At 47.7% G+C, this 16,046-nt stretch overlaps 1 protein-coding gene across 1 annotated transcript in view; it reads left to right on the top strand.

Moving 5' to 3' along the window:
* Positions 1 to 16,046, top strand: part of USP10 (ubiquitin specific peptidase 10) — a gene marked incomplete at its 5' end in the record, with an annotated part of 71,288 nt that overhangs the window by 41,199 nt on the left and 14,043 nt on the right. Inside the window, 5 exons of the mRNA XM_080829137.1 lie at positions 1,894 to 2,934; positions 13,304 to 13,395; positions 13,919 to 14,028; positions 14,450 to 14,505; positions 14,747 to 14,850. Coding sequence (XP_080685263.1) covers positions 1,894 to 2,934; positions 13,304 to 13,395; positions 13,919 to 14,028; positions 14,450 to 14,505; positions 14,747 to 14,850 — 1,403 coding nt within the window. The remainder of the gene's footprint in view (positions 1 to 1,893; positions 2,935 to 13,303; positions 13,396 to 13,918; positions 14,029 to 14,449; positions 14,506 to 14,746; positions 14,851 to 16,046) is intronic.

The following is a 16,046-nucleotide window of genomic DNA, read 5'->3' as shown; positions in this document are numbered from 1 at the left end:
CACCACGCCTTCAGCCCACAGATTGGGCTTTGTGCTGACTCCTCTGCTGTGTGGTGCACACATGTGTCCATGAAACGTGTTGTGGATGAGAAGAGGGACTGTTCTCGGCAGGACTCTCCGCCTTTTGGTGGTACACTCAGACCCTCTATGGGGTAGATGTTTTGGTAATAACCGTAGCATGCTGTTTCCATAATGTCCTTTCCTGTTCTAGAATATCCTGTGATAGATAAGATTAAGGATTGAAATGTGGAAGGCACTGTGTCTATTGGAAATAATCAAGATCTTGCACAAGCTGCATGCCACAAAGCATACTAACGTCTGTTCTGATTTCACAGCGCACGCCACCGTCTGCGAAGGGTGGCCTCCCCACGGGGAGTGTTGTTCCTTGCCTCACACACATCCGCGTCTGTCCGTGGAGTGGCATTGCACCCTCGAAGCATCATGGGAGAGGTGGTGCCTGAAATCAAACGGACACTTTACTTTTAGGTGTCATAATAGAGACCATTGTTTCTCTTTGGTGATTCTTCTCAAAACAAGGGAAAAAAAGCAGTGCTCAGAGGCGAATGGATTCAGATGTTCATATTGGTGACTGTGTGACAGTGTGCTCTCAGGTGCGGGCGTCATTGGTATCCCTTTCCCAGAAACAACTTCTTGTCTGGGAAGGTGTAGCCCCGCCCCCTGAGGTGTGGTCACAAAGCAGAGGAAGAATTAGGGGACTGGTTGCGTCCCTCTCCCCAGCCATCTTGCACACGATGGGCCCCTTGGGCTGTTTGTTGAAAGACTGCCAAGGTCAAAAGTATTCAGTTATTTGTAGTAGAGCACAGTTCTTTTGGTAGTATGATTTTATTGATTTGTTTGTTTGTTTGTTTATTTTGGAATACTTGCCTTGAGAAGTTGGCCTCTTGTGCTAGACTTGGAGAGATGTGCAGTTATGCATTCCAGATAAATGAGAAGGCATGTGTCCTTTCCTCAACGTCAGAATTCATAACTGTTTCATCAGATACAAGATGACACTGGCGCTTGACGTCTGTTGAAAGATGCAGCCGATTCTACAACTTAACCTAATTCAGAGATGTGAACTGTGGAAAAATGTACATTTTGGACTGTATAGATGGTCTGTACTCCTGCTAGCCAGTTGGCGGGAAGTATCAAAGGGTTCCAAAGAAATTTTTTAAAAAGTTTGCAGTCCTAATTGTCCTTTGGTGTTTTTGGAAGTGTGACCACCACCCTTGGAGTTCGTCCACTAGGAGCTGATTTCGGGCACAGTTTTGCGCATTCACGAGAGGCCATCTGCGCACTGCAGCGAAGGTTGCGGGAGGAGGTCGGGAGATGGCAGATTCAAGAGAGTGCTGCCTCCGAAGAGCACCTCTGCAGAGAGCGGGGATTCTGGGCGTAGTGCAGACTTTCTGAATTACTAAATTACACTAATTAGGGAAGCCATAAATATAGTAATGACTTTAAATCCCTAAGTTAATCGTCATGGTTTTCTTTTTAAGTTGTCCAAAATACCTGTACCCTAGTCTCAGACAGTAAGCCAATAAAGTTAGGTTTCATTGAGTGGTGTTTGTAGACAGGCAGAATATTATTTGATTTTTATTATAATTTCATTTGAATTTCTACTTTCTGAAAGTCTCCCTTAGCTACCCTGAGAGTGGAAAATGAATACGGGCTTCTGGTTTTTGTAGCTCTAAAATTAAATAAGGTTTTATAGTCACTGTTTATTTTTGGCTAATTATTCGTCACAGAAATGAAATGTCATAGCTGTGTTAATTAGAAGACAGCTTTAAGGGTTTAGTTTCAAAAAGGAAGTGATTAATTATTGAGACTTTTATAGTTTGTGTAACTGTGCTCTTAACTGATGTTGTATTTACTGATCGTTTTCTTTCTAAACAGGACAAGAATATCAGAGAATTGAGTTTGGTGTTAATGAAGTGATTGAGCCCAGTGACGCTTTGCCGAGAGCCCCCAGCTACAGTATTTCCAGCACACTGAATCCTCAGGCCCCTGAGTTTATTCTCAGCTGCACAACCTCCAAAAAGACTCCTGATGACCTCGATAAAGAAGCAACCTACGGCGCCGTGGACTGCCAGTACCCAGGCTCTGCTCTTGCCCTGGATGGCAGTTCGGGCGTGGAGGTGGAGGTTTTAGAAAGCGATGGTGTCGCGGGTGGTCTTGGACAAAGGGAGCGTAAAAAGAAGAAAAAACGTCCCCCAGGATATTACAGTTACTTGAAAGATGGTGGTGAGGGTGGTCTTCCCACGGAAGCCCTTGTCAATGGCCACGCCAATCCAGCGGTCCCACACAGCGTAGGCTCAGAGGATGCAGAGTTCGTGGGGGATGTGCCCCTATCGGGGACACCCAGGACTTGTGACAGCCCTCAGGATTCCACGGACTTCGTCAGTGACGCTGTGCCTGGTGGGCCTTTCCCTGGAGCCCTCGATGGCGATGCGAGGACTGCAGGGCAGCCCGAGGGCTGCCATGGGGCTGACTTGGAACAGTCCTGCCTCTCTGCAGAGGCTGGCAGGGACAGCCTGTTGAGGACAGCGGTGGCTCAGCCTTACATGGGAACTCATACTACTGAAAACCTTGGAGTTGCTAATGGACAAATACTTGAATGCTCCGGTGAGGGCTCAGCTGCCAATGGAGTCGAGTTGCACACTGTGGAAAGCATGGACTCGGACCCCACGAAAGCCGAGAGCGCTTCCCCTGCTGCCGACGCCCCGGCCTCTGCGGCGGGCACCGCTCCCGCGAGCCAGCCTAAGTCATGGGCCAGTCTTTTTCATGATTCTAAGCCCTCTTCCTCCTCACCCGTGGCTTCTGTGGAAACTAAGTATTCCCCTCCTGCCACATCTCCTCTGGTCTCTGAGAAACAGATTGAAGTCAAAGAAGGGCTCGTTCCAGTTTCAGAGGATCCCGTAGCCATAAAGATCGCAGGTATAGTTCAAAAGATTGAGGTTGGAGGTGAAGACGGAAGCAGAGCTCTGCCCCTTTGAATAAGCTTGAGGCTGTCTGGGCTGAGAAACCGTGTCCTGCATTGTTCCCCAGAGCAGTAGTCGGTGACCTGTGCGTTAAGGGGAATTTCTCGGGAATGTCTGTGCCTTAAATGCTCTCTGTCTAGAAGGAAATGGTGCTTCAGCACAGTGCGGGCGGGTTGGCGGTCATACCTTCACGTGAAATGAGTGCTCCGTGTCCGTCACCAGTCCTTCTCTGTTGACAGTGCGTTTCCACGTCCTTGCCTTTTGATCCAGTAATCTGCTCCAGCCAGTGACGGAATGCACTCGTCCCGTGCGCGTCACAGCTGCCCTGCACCTTTGCTACGTAATCCTTGACTTGGACTCCCTTGGCGCTGTTTCTGTTCTGTATTTCTTAGGGTGTAAGAAAGCATTTGGGTTTTTTCCCTTATTACTGCCTGTTTTGGATTGAGTCAATGGATTTTACTCAGCTGTAGTACACCAAGGTCAGCTCTTGACAGGAAAAGAAAAACTGCAACAATTTAGGTCAGAGTTGATGCTTTGTTCCAAGTGCTCAGGCTCAGAAGTAGGACGGATTTCAGTAAAAACAGCTGCATGCTGTTTTTAAGTTAAACTAGGAAGTCCGACGCGCAGGGACTGCGTGCATGTGTTCGTGTCTCCGGAGCCGGAGTCTGTCCGGTTTCGCGCTGCCGAGACATCAGCAGGCAGCTCTGCAGAGTCTTGCCCCACTAGCGGAAGTAGAACCAGCTGTCCCAGTTAGGCTTTTTGTGAAGCGTACGGGTGTACCATTTGGAACATCGGACAGCGTCTGTCCCCGGGACGAGGATCAGTTGCAGGGGCGAGCTGCCGAACGCACGGCCCTTTACCGATGGTCGCAGTTCCATGAGCACATCCTTCTGAACAGTCGTGGTGTCTTGAGTTCTCTCGAAATGAGAAGATAATTGGCAGGCCAGTGATTCTGGGCTTCATATGTACATAGGTTTTCAAGTTAGATGATTTCTTTATTACAGCTTTTGGAATGTATTCATTGTAAGAGAAAGCTGTCACATGATAAGACGATAGAAACCTTTGTATAGATCAGTATGTTAAAAGTTTTATTTTTAAAACTCTACACGAGAAATGCATCAGTGGGATGCTTTTAAAAATGTGCATTCTGAGTTCAAAGTAATGACGGTGCTATAATAATACTTCTGTTCCTAAAAACCTCCCATTTCTAGGAAATTTTCCCAATCTCTATTTAAAATAAGAAAAACTTCATTTTAAAGGTTTTGGAACATTTTGACCCTGTGACTTGAAATGTGTTTTGATACATAGTTTGCTGGGTTGTACATTTGTTAAAATCTCACCTGCTCAAATCTGCTGTTAACCCGAACTGCTGTGGAGGCTCCGGGCTCCTGGTGTTATTGGGAGCGCGGTGCCGGCGCCGTCACGTCTGCTTGAGTTGAGGCAGGGCCGCCCTAGCAGGGCTACTTCCTTAATCGTAGTTTGATTAGTCCGGTTAAGAAGATGTTTTCATATTCTGAGGGAAAGTGTAGCTCTTTGTAAAATACTTGCTTCTTTGAGCCTTTTTATGGAGCCTTAGACATCTGGAACGTAGCTGCCGACAGTTGTGAGCGGTGCTTCCTGTGAAACCACGCGCGGCGGCGCCGTCACGAAATGCCTCTCGGGATCACACGCACTTAGGTAAAGTGGTGCTGCTTGGAAGTGTCCCCTTGGTCACACTCTCCTCTGTAGAGGTTTACTTTATAAAAATGATGAGCTGTATTCCGTTGGTTGTAAGACAGACCCACTACTGCAGACTTCCCCGGAATGGGCGTGCTTTTCAGTGTAGGCTCACTCGTTTTAAACTGTGTTGAACCGTGTGACATTCTCGTTCCAATAAAAGAGCTCTTGATTGACGTTGGTTATCCTAAAATTAGCATAAGCATCTAACTGGTTCTAACAAGAGAGTAATGTTTACGTTTATTAATGATATTTATTAGCTTGAGGGAAAGAGGGAGAAGGGAGCGGTTTAGACGTCAGGTTTGTTCTGTTTTGAATTCTTCGAATAATACCAATATCCACAGTTGATTTTTTTTTTTCTTTTTAAAGCCCAGGCTCATTTATTTTGGATGTCCACATTTCTGGATTCTCTGCCCTGTCATTAAGTCTGTGCTTCATAAATGCCAACTGATTTTTATATAAGCACCAGTGAAATACAAATGAGGAACAACCTACTGTAAACAAAGAATAAGAACACCGTATAAGGCACTTTGAATGGCAATACAGCAGCTCATGCTGAGTTGTAACTGTCCGTTGGGTGGGTTCTGCTTTCGCCTTCTCAGTGTAGACTGTCAGCATTTTGTTCCGTTGGCTGTTCTTCTGAAGTGTGAGTCTGATCTGAAGAGTTGGAAGGGAAGAGCACTTGTCTGGGTGTGCTCAGTGCCTCGCCCAGCCCTGCAGGGCGGTGGGCACCGGCACAGAAACCCGCGTGGGCTCGCAGAGGGGTCCGGCTTTCAGCGAGTGGTTATTGTCAGTCTGAGAGGGAATATTTGGCACTTTTCAGTAGGAACAGCTGAACCAGGAGGTGTGAACAAGAAACTTGAAATCTCAGTAGCTTGTATTTGAAAGTAGTTGCAAAATATCAGATTTGTCCATGTTCAGGAGTAAGTTTGACAAGCACAAGTAGCACAGGGATTGGCGACACCCGCAGCTGGGGGAGCGCCCGTGGTCTTCGTGGTAATGAGTATATCCTTGGGATGAACCTTTACTTTTTCCTGGGTTTTCACTAAGAAACATTTGTCATATCCCAAACCTAAATTGTATCAAATGCTTTCAAATCACAAATAGAGCTCTTTTGTATTTTATCTTTTGCTTTTAAAATCTTACATCAATGTCTTTTGTTTTAAAAGAGTGGAAGTAATCGTGGGCAAGGGCTGAAGGCCTACGTGAAATGAATTAGGGTTCCAGTGGAAAGAGGAGGAGGTAAACTGAGGTCTTTGATGGCTCTGAAAAAATCCTAGTGAGGAAATCGAACCACCTAGTCATACCATTTATTACGAGTTTTAGTCAAAACCTACTTAATATGTGATCCTACACAGTAGTTATATACCTAAGATCTGTTCCAGGAGAGCGGCAGAATCATGACAAGTCGGGTCTGCTCGGAAAAATGAGTTCCTGTGTCCGTATTTATTTTAAACGTAAACAAATACATACCTTGCGATTGATCATTTTTTGGGTGGCTTATAAATTATATTTATACTTACATCTTGGGAAATGATTTCTTAAATATTTTGCATTTCCTTTTCAAATTGTCCAAAATAGCAAAGGTTGTGATGATGTAGCATGCCTTCTGCTGGAGAGATATGGCACCTGTTTGTAGGAATCCCTCCCTGCCTGTGGGTGGAGAGTTTCCGTATCCGTGTGTGTATGTTCTTGCTGGTCTTTATGATGTGTCTATCTTCTAGAACTGAATCGAGAGCCCTCTACCTATAACGCGTATGTTATCCGCAGCCAATGGACAATGGTACGTTTTGGTCACTTTGCTGTCCTCTAGCTGATTAGGTAACCAAGCTAGCTAGGACGTGTTCTTCCAAAGTGATGTAGCAAAGAAAACGAAAACACTTCCAGGACGTTCTGGATAGTTGAGGAAGAGGACCAGATACCAGGTCAGTGGCATCAGAATGTTGATTACAGGCCACTTACTGGGCCTTAAGAATCAAGGAGAGTTCCTACCTTGTATTTTCGTAGAACTTAAGTGGTGACATGACCTCTACATCCTAGTTTTAGAGAAACAAAATTTGATGCACAAAGTATATGTAAAAATAATCCTGTCTTATATTGACTTAAAAGTTTACAGTGCAAGTGTTGCCACTGAGTTTGTAAATCATTTCTTTGGAATGATTTGTGGCAACATATGTGAGTTACTGTGTATGTCTTGAAATACGAGAAAGGCTGTTAACCACTCAGTTTTTCTGTACGTCGGCAGATTTCATGAGAAAGTTGAATTTTAGTTTAGCCGCCTAATGTTTAAACTGTAAAAAAGTGAAGACACCAGCTTCAGTTTTATGCCGTTTATGTGATATGGAGTCATTCTGGCCTTCTGGGCCGCTCTAGTTACATTGTTCTGGGCAGTCACACCAGCCCTGTGAGAAAGGTGGGTTGAGGAGGCCGTCCTCCACAAGGCTACTGTGTCAGTGAATCTGAATTGCGAATTACATGATGATAATGAATTGGAAAGAAGGCCTTTGGACGAGATGTTTGTTATGACCGTCAGCTTCTGATCATTTGCTGTAAAAGAAGGTGAGATAGAGAACCAGCAGTGATGTCTTTGCAGCACGGGTCAGTCTTTGAGCTTCAAGCTCAGAAGTACCCTGCCTTCTGTCCTTTGGCACCACTCTGCCTGGCCTTAAGTCTTTTGACCTCGGTAATTACAGTGCTTGTTAGATTTTAAGGTAGGAATACAGTAGTATTTGGAACTGGAGCCAGGAGTGGTACCAAAACACTGAAAGCAGTTTATCACACTGGCTTGTCGCAAGTCCAGAATAATTGAGTTGTAGCAGCAGGATTCAGTAATAGTGACAGGTGACAGTGGACAAGAATTAGGATTTTGTGTGTGTGTGTGTTTCACTGGGCAGCAGCCGAGCAGGAGCACACTGACAAACTTTGTCAGTGTTGGTGTCTGGCTTAGTTTATGATTATTGAAATTCTCGAGGGGGAAAAGGCCCAATATATACTACGTTACAAAACCAAAACTTGACTTTGTTTGGATATTTGTTTGTTTCTTTTTTTTTTAAGATTTTATTTATTTATTCAACAGGCAGAGATCACAGGTAGGCAGAGAGGCAGGCAGAGAGAGAGGAGGAAGCAGGCTCCCTGCGGAGCAGAGAGCCTGATGTGGGGCTCGATCCCAGGACCCTGGGACCATGACCTGAGCCAAAGGCAGAGGCTTTAACCCACTGAGCCACCCAGGCGCCCCTGGATATTTGTTTCTTAAGAGAGCATCGTAGATAAGATGTTTAATTTTTTACATGCTTTCGTATCTTTTGAAATGGAACTCTATATATTCACAAAATGTTCAATACTTAATTTTAAGTAATTTAACTTCTTAGAGTACTGAAAATTGTTGGTTCACTTAAAGTTTTCCATAAATTTCCGTTCTGTTCCTTTTCCCATCTACATCAGTTTTTTTTCCCTAGATTGATTTATTTATTTTAGAGAGAGGGAGTGGGTGTAGAGGGAGCGGGCTGGGGGGGCGGTCCTCAAGCAGACTCCACCCTGAGCGTGGAGCCCAAGGTGGGATTTGATGTGGGGCTCAATCCCAGGACCTTGCGATCATGACCTGAGCTGAAATCAAGGGCACAATGCTTAACCGACTGAGCCACCTAGGTGCCCCAGTTTTTTATTTTCTGGCAAGGATTATCGGAGCCTGTGATGAGCTGGCCGTCCTGCTAGGTGTTCTGTACATTCCTGTTACAGGATTTGGTGTCTCCACTGCAGCCGTGCCTGGTGCGGCTTGTTGGCTCTGTTGCGGGGAGGGGTGAGGTCTTCCGTTTCAGGTTGCAAAATGAAGTGGCAGAGCCAGGCTTTGACCCTGGTTGTCTGGTTTGTCTTTCTGGGCTCTTGTCTCCTTCGTGGGGACACCTGCAGGCTTTGTGAACATGTGATAGAATGACCTTCAGAGTCTACTGGGTCATTTCTGATAAGCATGAATGGAGTCATTTACCATAACCAAGACCTTTAGTCTCCAGATGTTTAAGCCCCCCCCCCCCCGCCGTACTCTTAGTAAGTACTTTGTGTGGGCCACTCGCTATCTTGGTCAGTGAGTTGTGATCAGCTTTGTCATAAGTGTTGTCTAAAGGATAAGATAGGGCAGTTAGAGATGTCTACTCCTAGTAGCAGAAAGAGCAGTCATCATTTGCAGAGGGGATTGGGGGCCAGTAGGAGATGTGCTGGAACCTGGGGACGGCAGGATGAGGTTGGGACAGCGAAGGCCTGGAAGTTATGTTACCTGGCGAGGGAGGACTCAGCAGAGTGGTGAGCACTGTGAGGGAGTCATTTGGAAGGAGCTGCACACCTCTGATAACAAGGTGGCATCCACGGTGCCTGCTGCCACAGAGAAGGGCCGGGGCCCGCTCCGGGTGCCTTCAGGGAAGGCTGCTTCCATTCCAGGCTGTCTGTCTTTGAGAGTAGTGTTTAGGTTCGCTGGAAGGCACGAACGACAGAGTGATACTCTATTTTAGCTTATGTAAGAGAGAAAGGTTTTCTAGAACAGCAGCATAATGATTAAGGAAAATCTAGATTGTTCACTCTTTTTTCTCAGTATAGACGAGTCTATAAAGATACTAATCTTCAAATTTATACCAGAGACCTTTTTCCCCAAAGATTTAGGTATTTCAGAGAGGGAGAGAGTGGACAGAGGGAAGAGCAGAGGGAAAGACAAAATCTCGAGCAGCTCCCCACCGAGCGAGGGGCCGGAAGCGGGGCTCGGTCCCCGGGACCCTGAGATCGCGACCAGAGGTGAAGTCAACGCTTGGCCTCTGCTCCGGTGGAGCTCCCGGGTGCCCCCGTACCAGAGGCTCTTCGGAAGAATGTTAAAGACTTGAGGCTGGTTCAGTAATTCTCTGATAAACGTCCTGGTGTCATTTTGTTCCACATCATGTGTCCGAGGTTTGCCGTGTTCATTTTGTGCACAGACAGCTGTTGGGAACGTGCTGTTACGTGCAGTTACGGAGCACACCGCTAGGTGATGCTCTGAGCCTTGAGTTGAACATTGTAGAAGCCAAACGGCAAAACTGCTGTTTTCCTGCATGTTCCCGAAAATAAGTGAACCAGAAGCGATGGCCAGAAGCTGGCATTGCTTCAAGGGAAGGGGTGATGTGGAAACTGAAGGTTTCTGTCCAACCAGTACGCCCCGCTTTCCAGATGAGTGGTGGGCGGAAGTCCGCTACCGGTCAGTTTTAAGTTGGACTCGCTCTCCGCATCCCTAGGCTTGAGCACGTCCCCCTGCGGCCGGGCGCTTGCTCTGGGCACGTGGCTCGGCAGCGAAGGAAGAGGTGCCTTCTCCTGAGGCGCTTCGAGTACTTAGTTCTTGATGTTTTTGCACCTGTCTCCCTCTCGAGAGTGGCGTTGGCCTTGTCATAAGTTCCTTTTTTAAAATTTCGTAAGATATTAATTAAAAGCACTTTTGACCAGCTATAAACATGCTTTTGAATCTGTTGAGAGAGTTGACATGGGAGGGAAGTTTCAGATGTTCTTTTTCAGTCCCTGGTCATTTTCTTTCCATTTTCCTTCAGTGTCTGTACTAACAGGGATTATTGTCACTAAGCTACTCCCTGCCGCCCGCTCCCCCCGGTCTCTGCCCCTACCCTCACTCTAGAAGATGTTGCCCGTGTCCCTATTATCAGAGGAAACAGGTTCCTGTACCTTGTCTTTCCCCGCCATAAACCGGCGAGTCTGCCCTTCCTAGCTGCCTCCCCTCCACAGCCCTGGGAGCCTCTCAGCGACCCCCTCTAGTCTCACTCAGGCTTCAGGCAGTGGCTCCGCTGTGCGCTTCCCTCTTTGGAGCCCTGGAACCTGCTTTCGCCTCCAAGTGAACTCAGACCGCCCGGCTTCTGGAGGGCGCTGCACGCTCTTCCCGGCTGCTGCTTCCACGTGCCTGGTGCTCAGGACGCCGCTCCCGACACATCACTCTTCTTGAGAGTACAGAGCCAGCCCGAGCTTCGGGCCTGTGTGTGTGTGTGCGCGCGCACGCGCGCGCTTGTGCGTGTGCATGTGTGTGCGCAGATCTGTTGCTTGCTGCTCTGTGGGTGTGAGTACACTGTTGACTGGTGTAATCTGGGTACCTCTTACCAGCACCTCTGAACTAAACTTGTGATCGCATCACTGTACAGAGCAAAAAGAAACCCATCCCTCCGGGTGGAAGGTGCCATCCCCCAGCCAGGGCCCTTGTAGTGTCAGCTGCTGTTTGCTGTCATTGGCTCCTGGCCCCCTCATGGTGTCTCATGGTTTCTCCAGTCTGTGGATTGGGCTGAGCATCCACGGATCCCCCTTCAGCTTAGCCTGCACTGGCTTTTCCCTTGTTCAGTGTCCACAAGCGCCCCTGCCCCAGGGCCACCCCCTAGTCACCCCTGGGCTTCCAGGACCCAGTGCCCAGGCAGGGCTCTTCGAACCACAGCGGGTCGTTGAACAGAGGCCCTTGTGGCAGGAGAGCAGTTGATTTTGAGTCTTACGGTTCTGTCAAGACTTAGTATGACTGTTGGTGGGTAGAACGTGCTATGGCAGAGAGCCACAGGGCCACGCCAGAGTATCGATTTGGGATTGATGCTTATTTGAAAATGCACAGATTTTATTTTTGTGGAGAAATTATATCAAATAATTGCCAGTCTGTGGCACACGCTGGAGAGTATGGACTGTTGAGAAAACATGCATCAAAGACAAATGGACAGCTCCATTGTCTGTGGGCGGTCTCAAGCCCGTGGGGCAAGTTAGCACGGGAACCTTTGAGTGAAAGGTTTGTAGAGCGGAGCCCCTGGGTCATGTCTGCTCAGGGACACAGCCTGTACCAGGTCCCTAATCCTCTGGACCTCTGTGTTCTCACGTGTAGAGTGAGGAGGAGGATAACCGTGTCTCCTTGCTAGGGTTGTGGGACGATTATGAACAGTGCAGATGAGGCCCCCAGCACAGTGTCCACCATGCGCCCGGCACTGTCTGTGCTGGGGGCCCTCCTGTGGTGCTCGTAGTTCAGGTCTAACTGACGTGGTCCTCACTGAAGCCCGGTGCTGTGCCCATAGTAGGAGGGAGACAAGAGCATTGTAAGCCCAGACTAATTGAATAGATCCCACCGGGGTTTCTTGAGCCTGTAATGCTTTACTTTTTATAAATGGGACAGTTACTCTGTGTGCTTCCTCAGAGGAAGTCTGGCATTTACTCTCAGTGGAGAGAGGGTGTGTGTGTGTGTGTGTGTGTGTGTGTATGTGTGTGCTGGTGTGGACATTAGAATTTTGCAAATTAAATTCTTCAGTTAATGCTTAAGTCTGAAACCTCCCGGTCCAACTGCATTTTATTTTTTTTATTTTTTATTTTTTTAAAAAGATTATTTATTATTTATTTATTTATTTATTTATTTATTTATTTGACAGACAGAGATCACAAGTAGGCAGAGAAGCAGGCAGAGAGAGAGGCGGAAGCAGGCTCCCCACTGAGCAGAGAGCCCTACGCGGGGCTCGATCCCAGGACCTAATCATGACCTGAGCTGAAGGCAGGGGCCTTAACCCACTGAGCCACCCAGGTGCCCCCCAACTGCATTTTAGAATTGAAAAGCTGCTTTTGTTTGAGTGATGCCTTGGATGGATGTCGGCAGCAGATGTACATGTACTTACTTCTTTTCTGGTACACAATTTAAAAGTGAAGGGAGGCCGTGTGCAGTGGCCACAGATCACGGACTTTAGGCCCCGGCTGCACTGCGTAGCTCCTGAGTGCTCACAGGCAAGCTAGGTGACGTTTCCTTGCTGGCGAGAGGGGGGTCGTGGTGTTCTCCTGGATGGCTGAGGGTCTGGTGCGGCTGTTAACAAGTGTAAGTTGTAAAGCACTGAGCGTAGAAGGTTTCCATAACTTACAGCTGTCACTGGTACAAGATTCTTAATGGGACATGGGGAGACTTTGTTTTGTTTTAAAGCATTTCTGGGGAAAAAAACTGAAAGCATTTAATGAAGTGTTAAAGCATTATATGAAGGTGGCATTCACATCTGTCCGAAGGCTGTAGAAAAGAGGGATGTCAGAGGATGTGAGCATAATGTGTTTCTGAATGGAGTAAGGGCGTTCTGGCACCCAAAACATTCCAGAAATTGGAATTCTAATGAAAAATACAGTTTAGTTATTACGAGACAGTCGTCCTGGAAAGGAGTATCGTCCCTCACTGAACGGTGGATCACCCGCTGTGGTGCATTGGGGGCCCTCGTAGGTGCTGGGGGTCCCCCCGCCAGCTGAGGCTTGGGTTCGGCCCGTGGGCTCCTCCGTAGCGGTATTAACAAGGCCTCCCTCGGCCCGGGGTGCGGGGGGGGGAGCCGGGTCTCTCGGGTCTCTGTCACCGTGTATCTCAGCCTCTTCTGCTACTTGTTAAATGAGTTGTGTGCCCCGGTTCCATTCCCACAGAAAGATGAACGAGTGTTGGTGTTCCCTGAGGGGAGATACTCAAAGAACTGTTTGACCCTTACGTGGCGTACGTGGCGTACGTGGCATGGGACAGCGCGCAGCTCCCGCGCGGCTCTAACACCCGCCGGCCGTCGAGCGTTTACTTCCACGTGTTCACTCGATGTCACTAACCTCTTCAATGTGCTTCTTCACTCTTTCAGAGTTACTGGAGAATGTAACCCTGATACATAAGCCAGTGTCATTGCAACCCCGTGGGCTGATCAATAAAGGAAACTGGTGCTACATTAATGCCGTATCCTTCTCAAGTGCCGTCCCTGGGGCCGGCCGGCCGCGCCCGGCTCTCCCCTGCGCCTTTGCTTCGTGTGGCTGCTGCGGGGCCTCTCCCCGAAAGTTTGAGTCCAAAGACTTGGTTCCTTGCTTAGTCTGCCTACCTTGCTTATATAGTTATTCCTGACCCCCCAAAAGATGATTTGTTGACTGGTGAGTGACAGAATCAGGTGACTCTGATTTTCACTAGCATGGCCACGACTGATGGGGCAGCATGTCCACTTACAATCAGAAATGTTGTTTTAATTGATTTATCTTGGTCAAATCAAGTTTTTGTATGTAAATGCTGATTGCAGAGTAATCCCTTCCATGGAAATCCCAAGGTGGTCATCCTCATGGTCATTTGGCGTGTCCCTTTTTATGTTCACGTGTGTAAGTTTGCAGCCCCTTGGCTGACTCAGTGCTACATGCTTTGGGTGTGATGCACCTTTCAGAAATCTGGAGTGTCTGTTTCATTTCCTTTACACTTCCTTACTGCCGATACTTAGACACTGCAGGCGCTGGTTGCTTGCCCTCCGATGTATCACCTGATGAAGTTCATTCCTCTCTATTCAAAAGTGCAAAGGCCTTGTACGTCGACACCCATGATAGATAGCTTGTAAGTAAGGTGCTAACAAATGTGTCAAGGGCTGGGGTTTTTGCCTCTGGTAATTTGAATTCAAATAGTTTAGCAGGTTCTTAATTTCTTGCAAACGAGTCTTATGATTTTATTATTATTATTTTTAAATGTACCGTTCATGTTTTTATGTGGAAGTTAACCATCAAGGAAACTGGAGCATTGTTCTCCTGTGTTCCTCAGATGTTACCCAAGTGTGGTGTTTACCAGTGTATGTTACGTGAAATAGACCAAGACCTTACAGAGAAAAGACTGAAGAACTCACCTGCCATTATAGCATCGGTTACTTAGTATTTGCCATCTTCATACTAAAACGTTCTGCTTAGCCATGGAGGCTCTTTAGTAAAAGTATGTCTTTAAAAAAAAAAAATGTACTAAACTTTTGTTTCCCCCGTGTTTATAGTGTTCGGCTAATGAATGAGTTTACTAATATGCCAGTACCTCCAAAACCCAGACAAGGTGAGTAAAAATGAGGTCTTCTGATGCCCGTTACATACTGTCAGTTAGGAGGTCTGATGACTGAATGTCATAAATTCAGTCTTGTTTGAAAGAACATGTATTTAAAATGCAGGATGCTACACCTGTGCTCTTCTCGGCGCTGTGTGAGGGCGGGGGGCTGGGGGAGTTCTGACGCTGCTGCTTCTGAGCATTCGAAGACTCCATTTTTGTTATGAAAATCTGTGTCCTGTTTCCATTGCAGCTCTTGGGGATAAAATCGTGAGAGATATCCGCCCGGGAGCTGCTTTTGAACCTACATACATTTACAGACTTCTGACGGTCATCAAGTCGAGCCTGTCTGAAAAGGTTTGGCACTGCTCTCTCGTAGCCAGTAGAAAGTTTGCCCCGTGCTCCGGTCGCAGCTGCACGGGTGCTGTTCAGCGCTCCTGGCGCGTTGTTAGTGCTGGCGGTGGGGGGGCTTCAGTAGATCTCGGCTTTTTAGAGAGTCGCTTGCTTGATTGAATATTAAAAATACGATCACCGTAATCAGAGCCAGCTCATGCATCATTTACTGTGCACCAAGTACTCCTGTAAGTTCTTTCTGTACGTAAGCTTACTCAAGCCTGTGAGTAGTGCTTGTCTCCTTGTTGCATTTGAGAAAAGCGAGATCCTTGTCCAAGGTCACACAGCTCCTGCGTGCAGAGCCTGGTATCCCCATCCGCTCCTTGAACGCTGCTCTGCCTCTTACATGGAGCTCGGTGGTGGGGCCTGGAATGGTGGCGGCCTTCAGCAGAGCTGAAAACATCCTCACGTGTTTTTAGCAGTTCCTTGTCTCCTGTCTACATGTTCAGTCATGCGCCTTGCTCCTGAAGGAACGGGACCAGGGGCCAAGGAGGTCTTGAGTAGAGTTTGATGTGGGTCACTATAAGCATTTGAAGTGATGCTCAGGGAAATTATTTAGAAAGAAAAATCATCAGAACAATTCCACTAAAGCTGAGTAAAGCGATATGAAGCTGCTTGTTCTGGGGAAGGGTGACTGGCCAGGACGGGGTAGCCGGATACCACCAGGGGCACTTTACTGCTCCTCTCGTAGCTGTCGGCTTGGAATTTACACTTTCCAGGTGGAAATGTACAGAATGGTGGGAATGCAGAAACGGATTAGACTGTGCCCTCTGCCCTCAAAGAGCTCACCGTCCAGTAGGGGAATTAGATCCAAGAAAACAGGCCAGCAAGAGAAGTACTAAGATGAATGCGCACGCCGGTGCTCTAGAAGCCAGAGGGCGGCCGTCCACTCGGGCGGAGGCAGAGGGAAAGCAGCGCGTCTCAGGGGGCACCCTGCTCAGAAGTTCTGCTCGTGGATAGAGGTGTCTTTCAGCGTTACATGAATACTGGCTCTGTTCTGTTGGCTCCCCCACACCGCCCCAGGTCGGTGACGGGGTGGAAGTACTCCTAGGACTCAGAAGCTGTTACTCTCACAGGGTTCAGTACAGTGCAGGGACACAAAAGCGACATCAGATGTCCGCAGGAGACCTTGAGACTCCTCTCCCGGTGTGTCAGGAGAA

The sequence above is a fragment of the Martes martes genome, assembly GCF_963455335.1.
Source record: "Martes martes genome assembly, chromosome: 17".
In the NCBI taxonomy this organism is placed as follows: domain Eukaryota; kingdom Metazoa; phylum Chordata; class Mammalia; order Carnivora; family Mustelidae; genus Martes; species Martes martes.
This window is presented reverse-complemented; position numbering and strand designations above follow the sequence as displayed.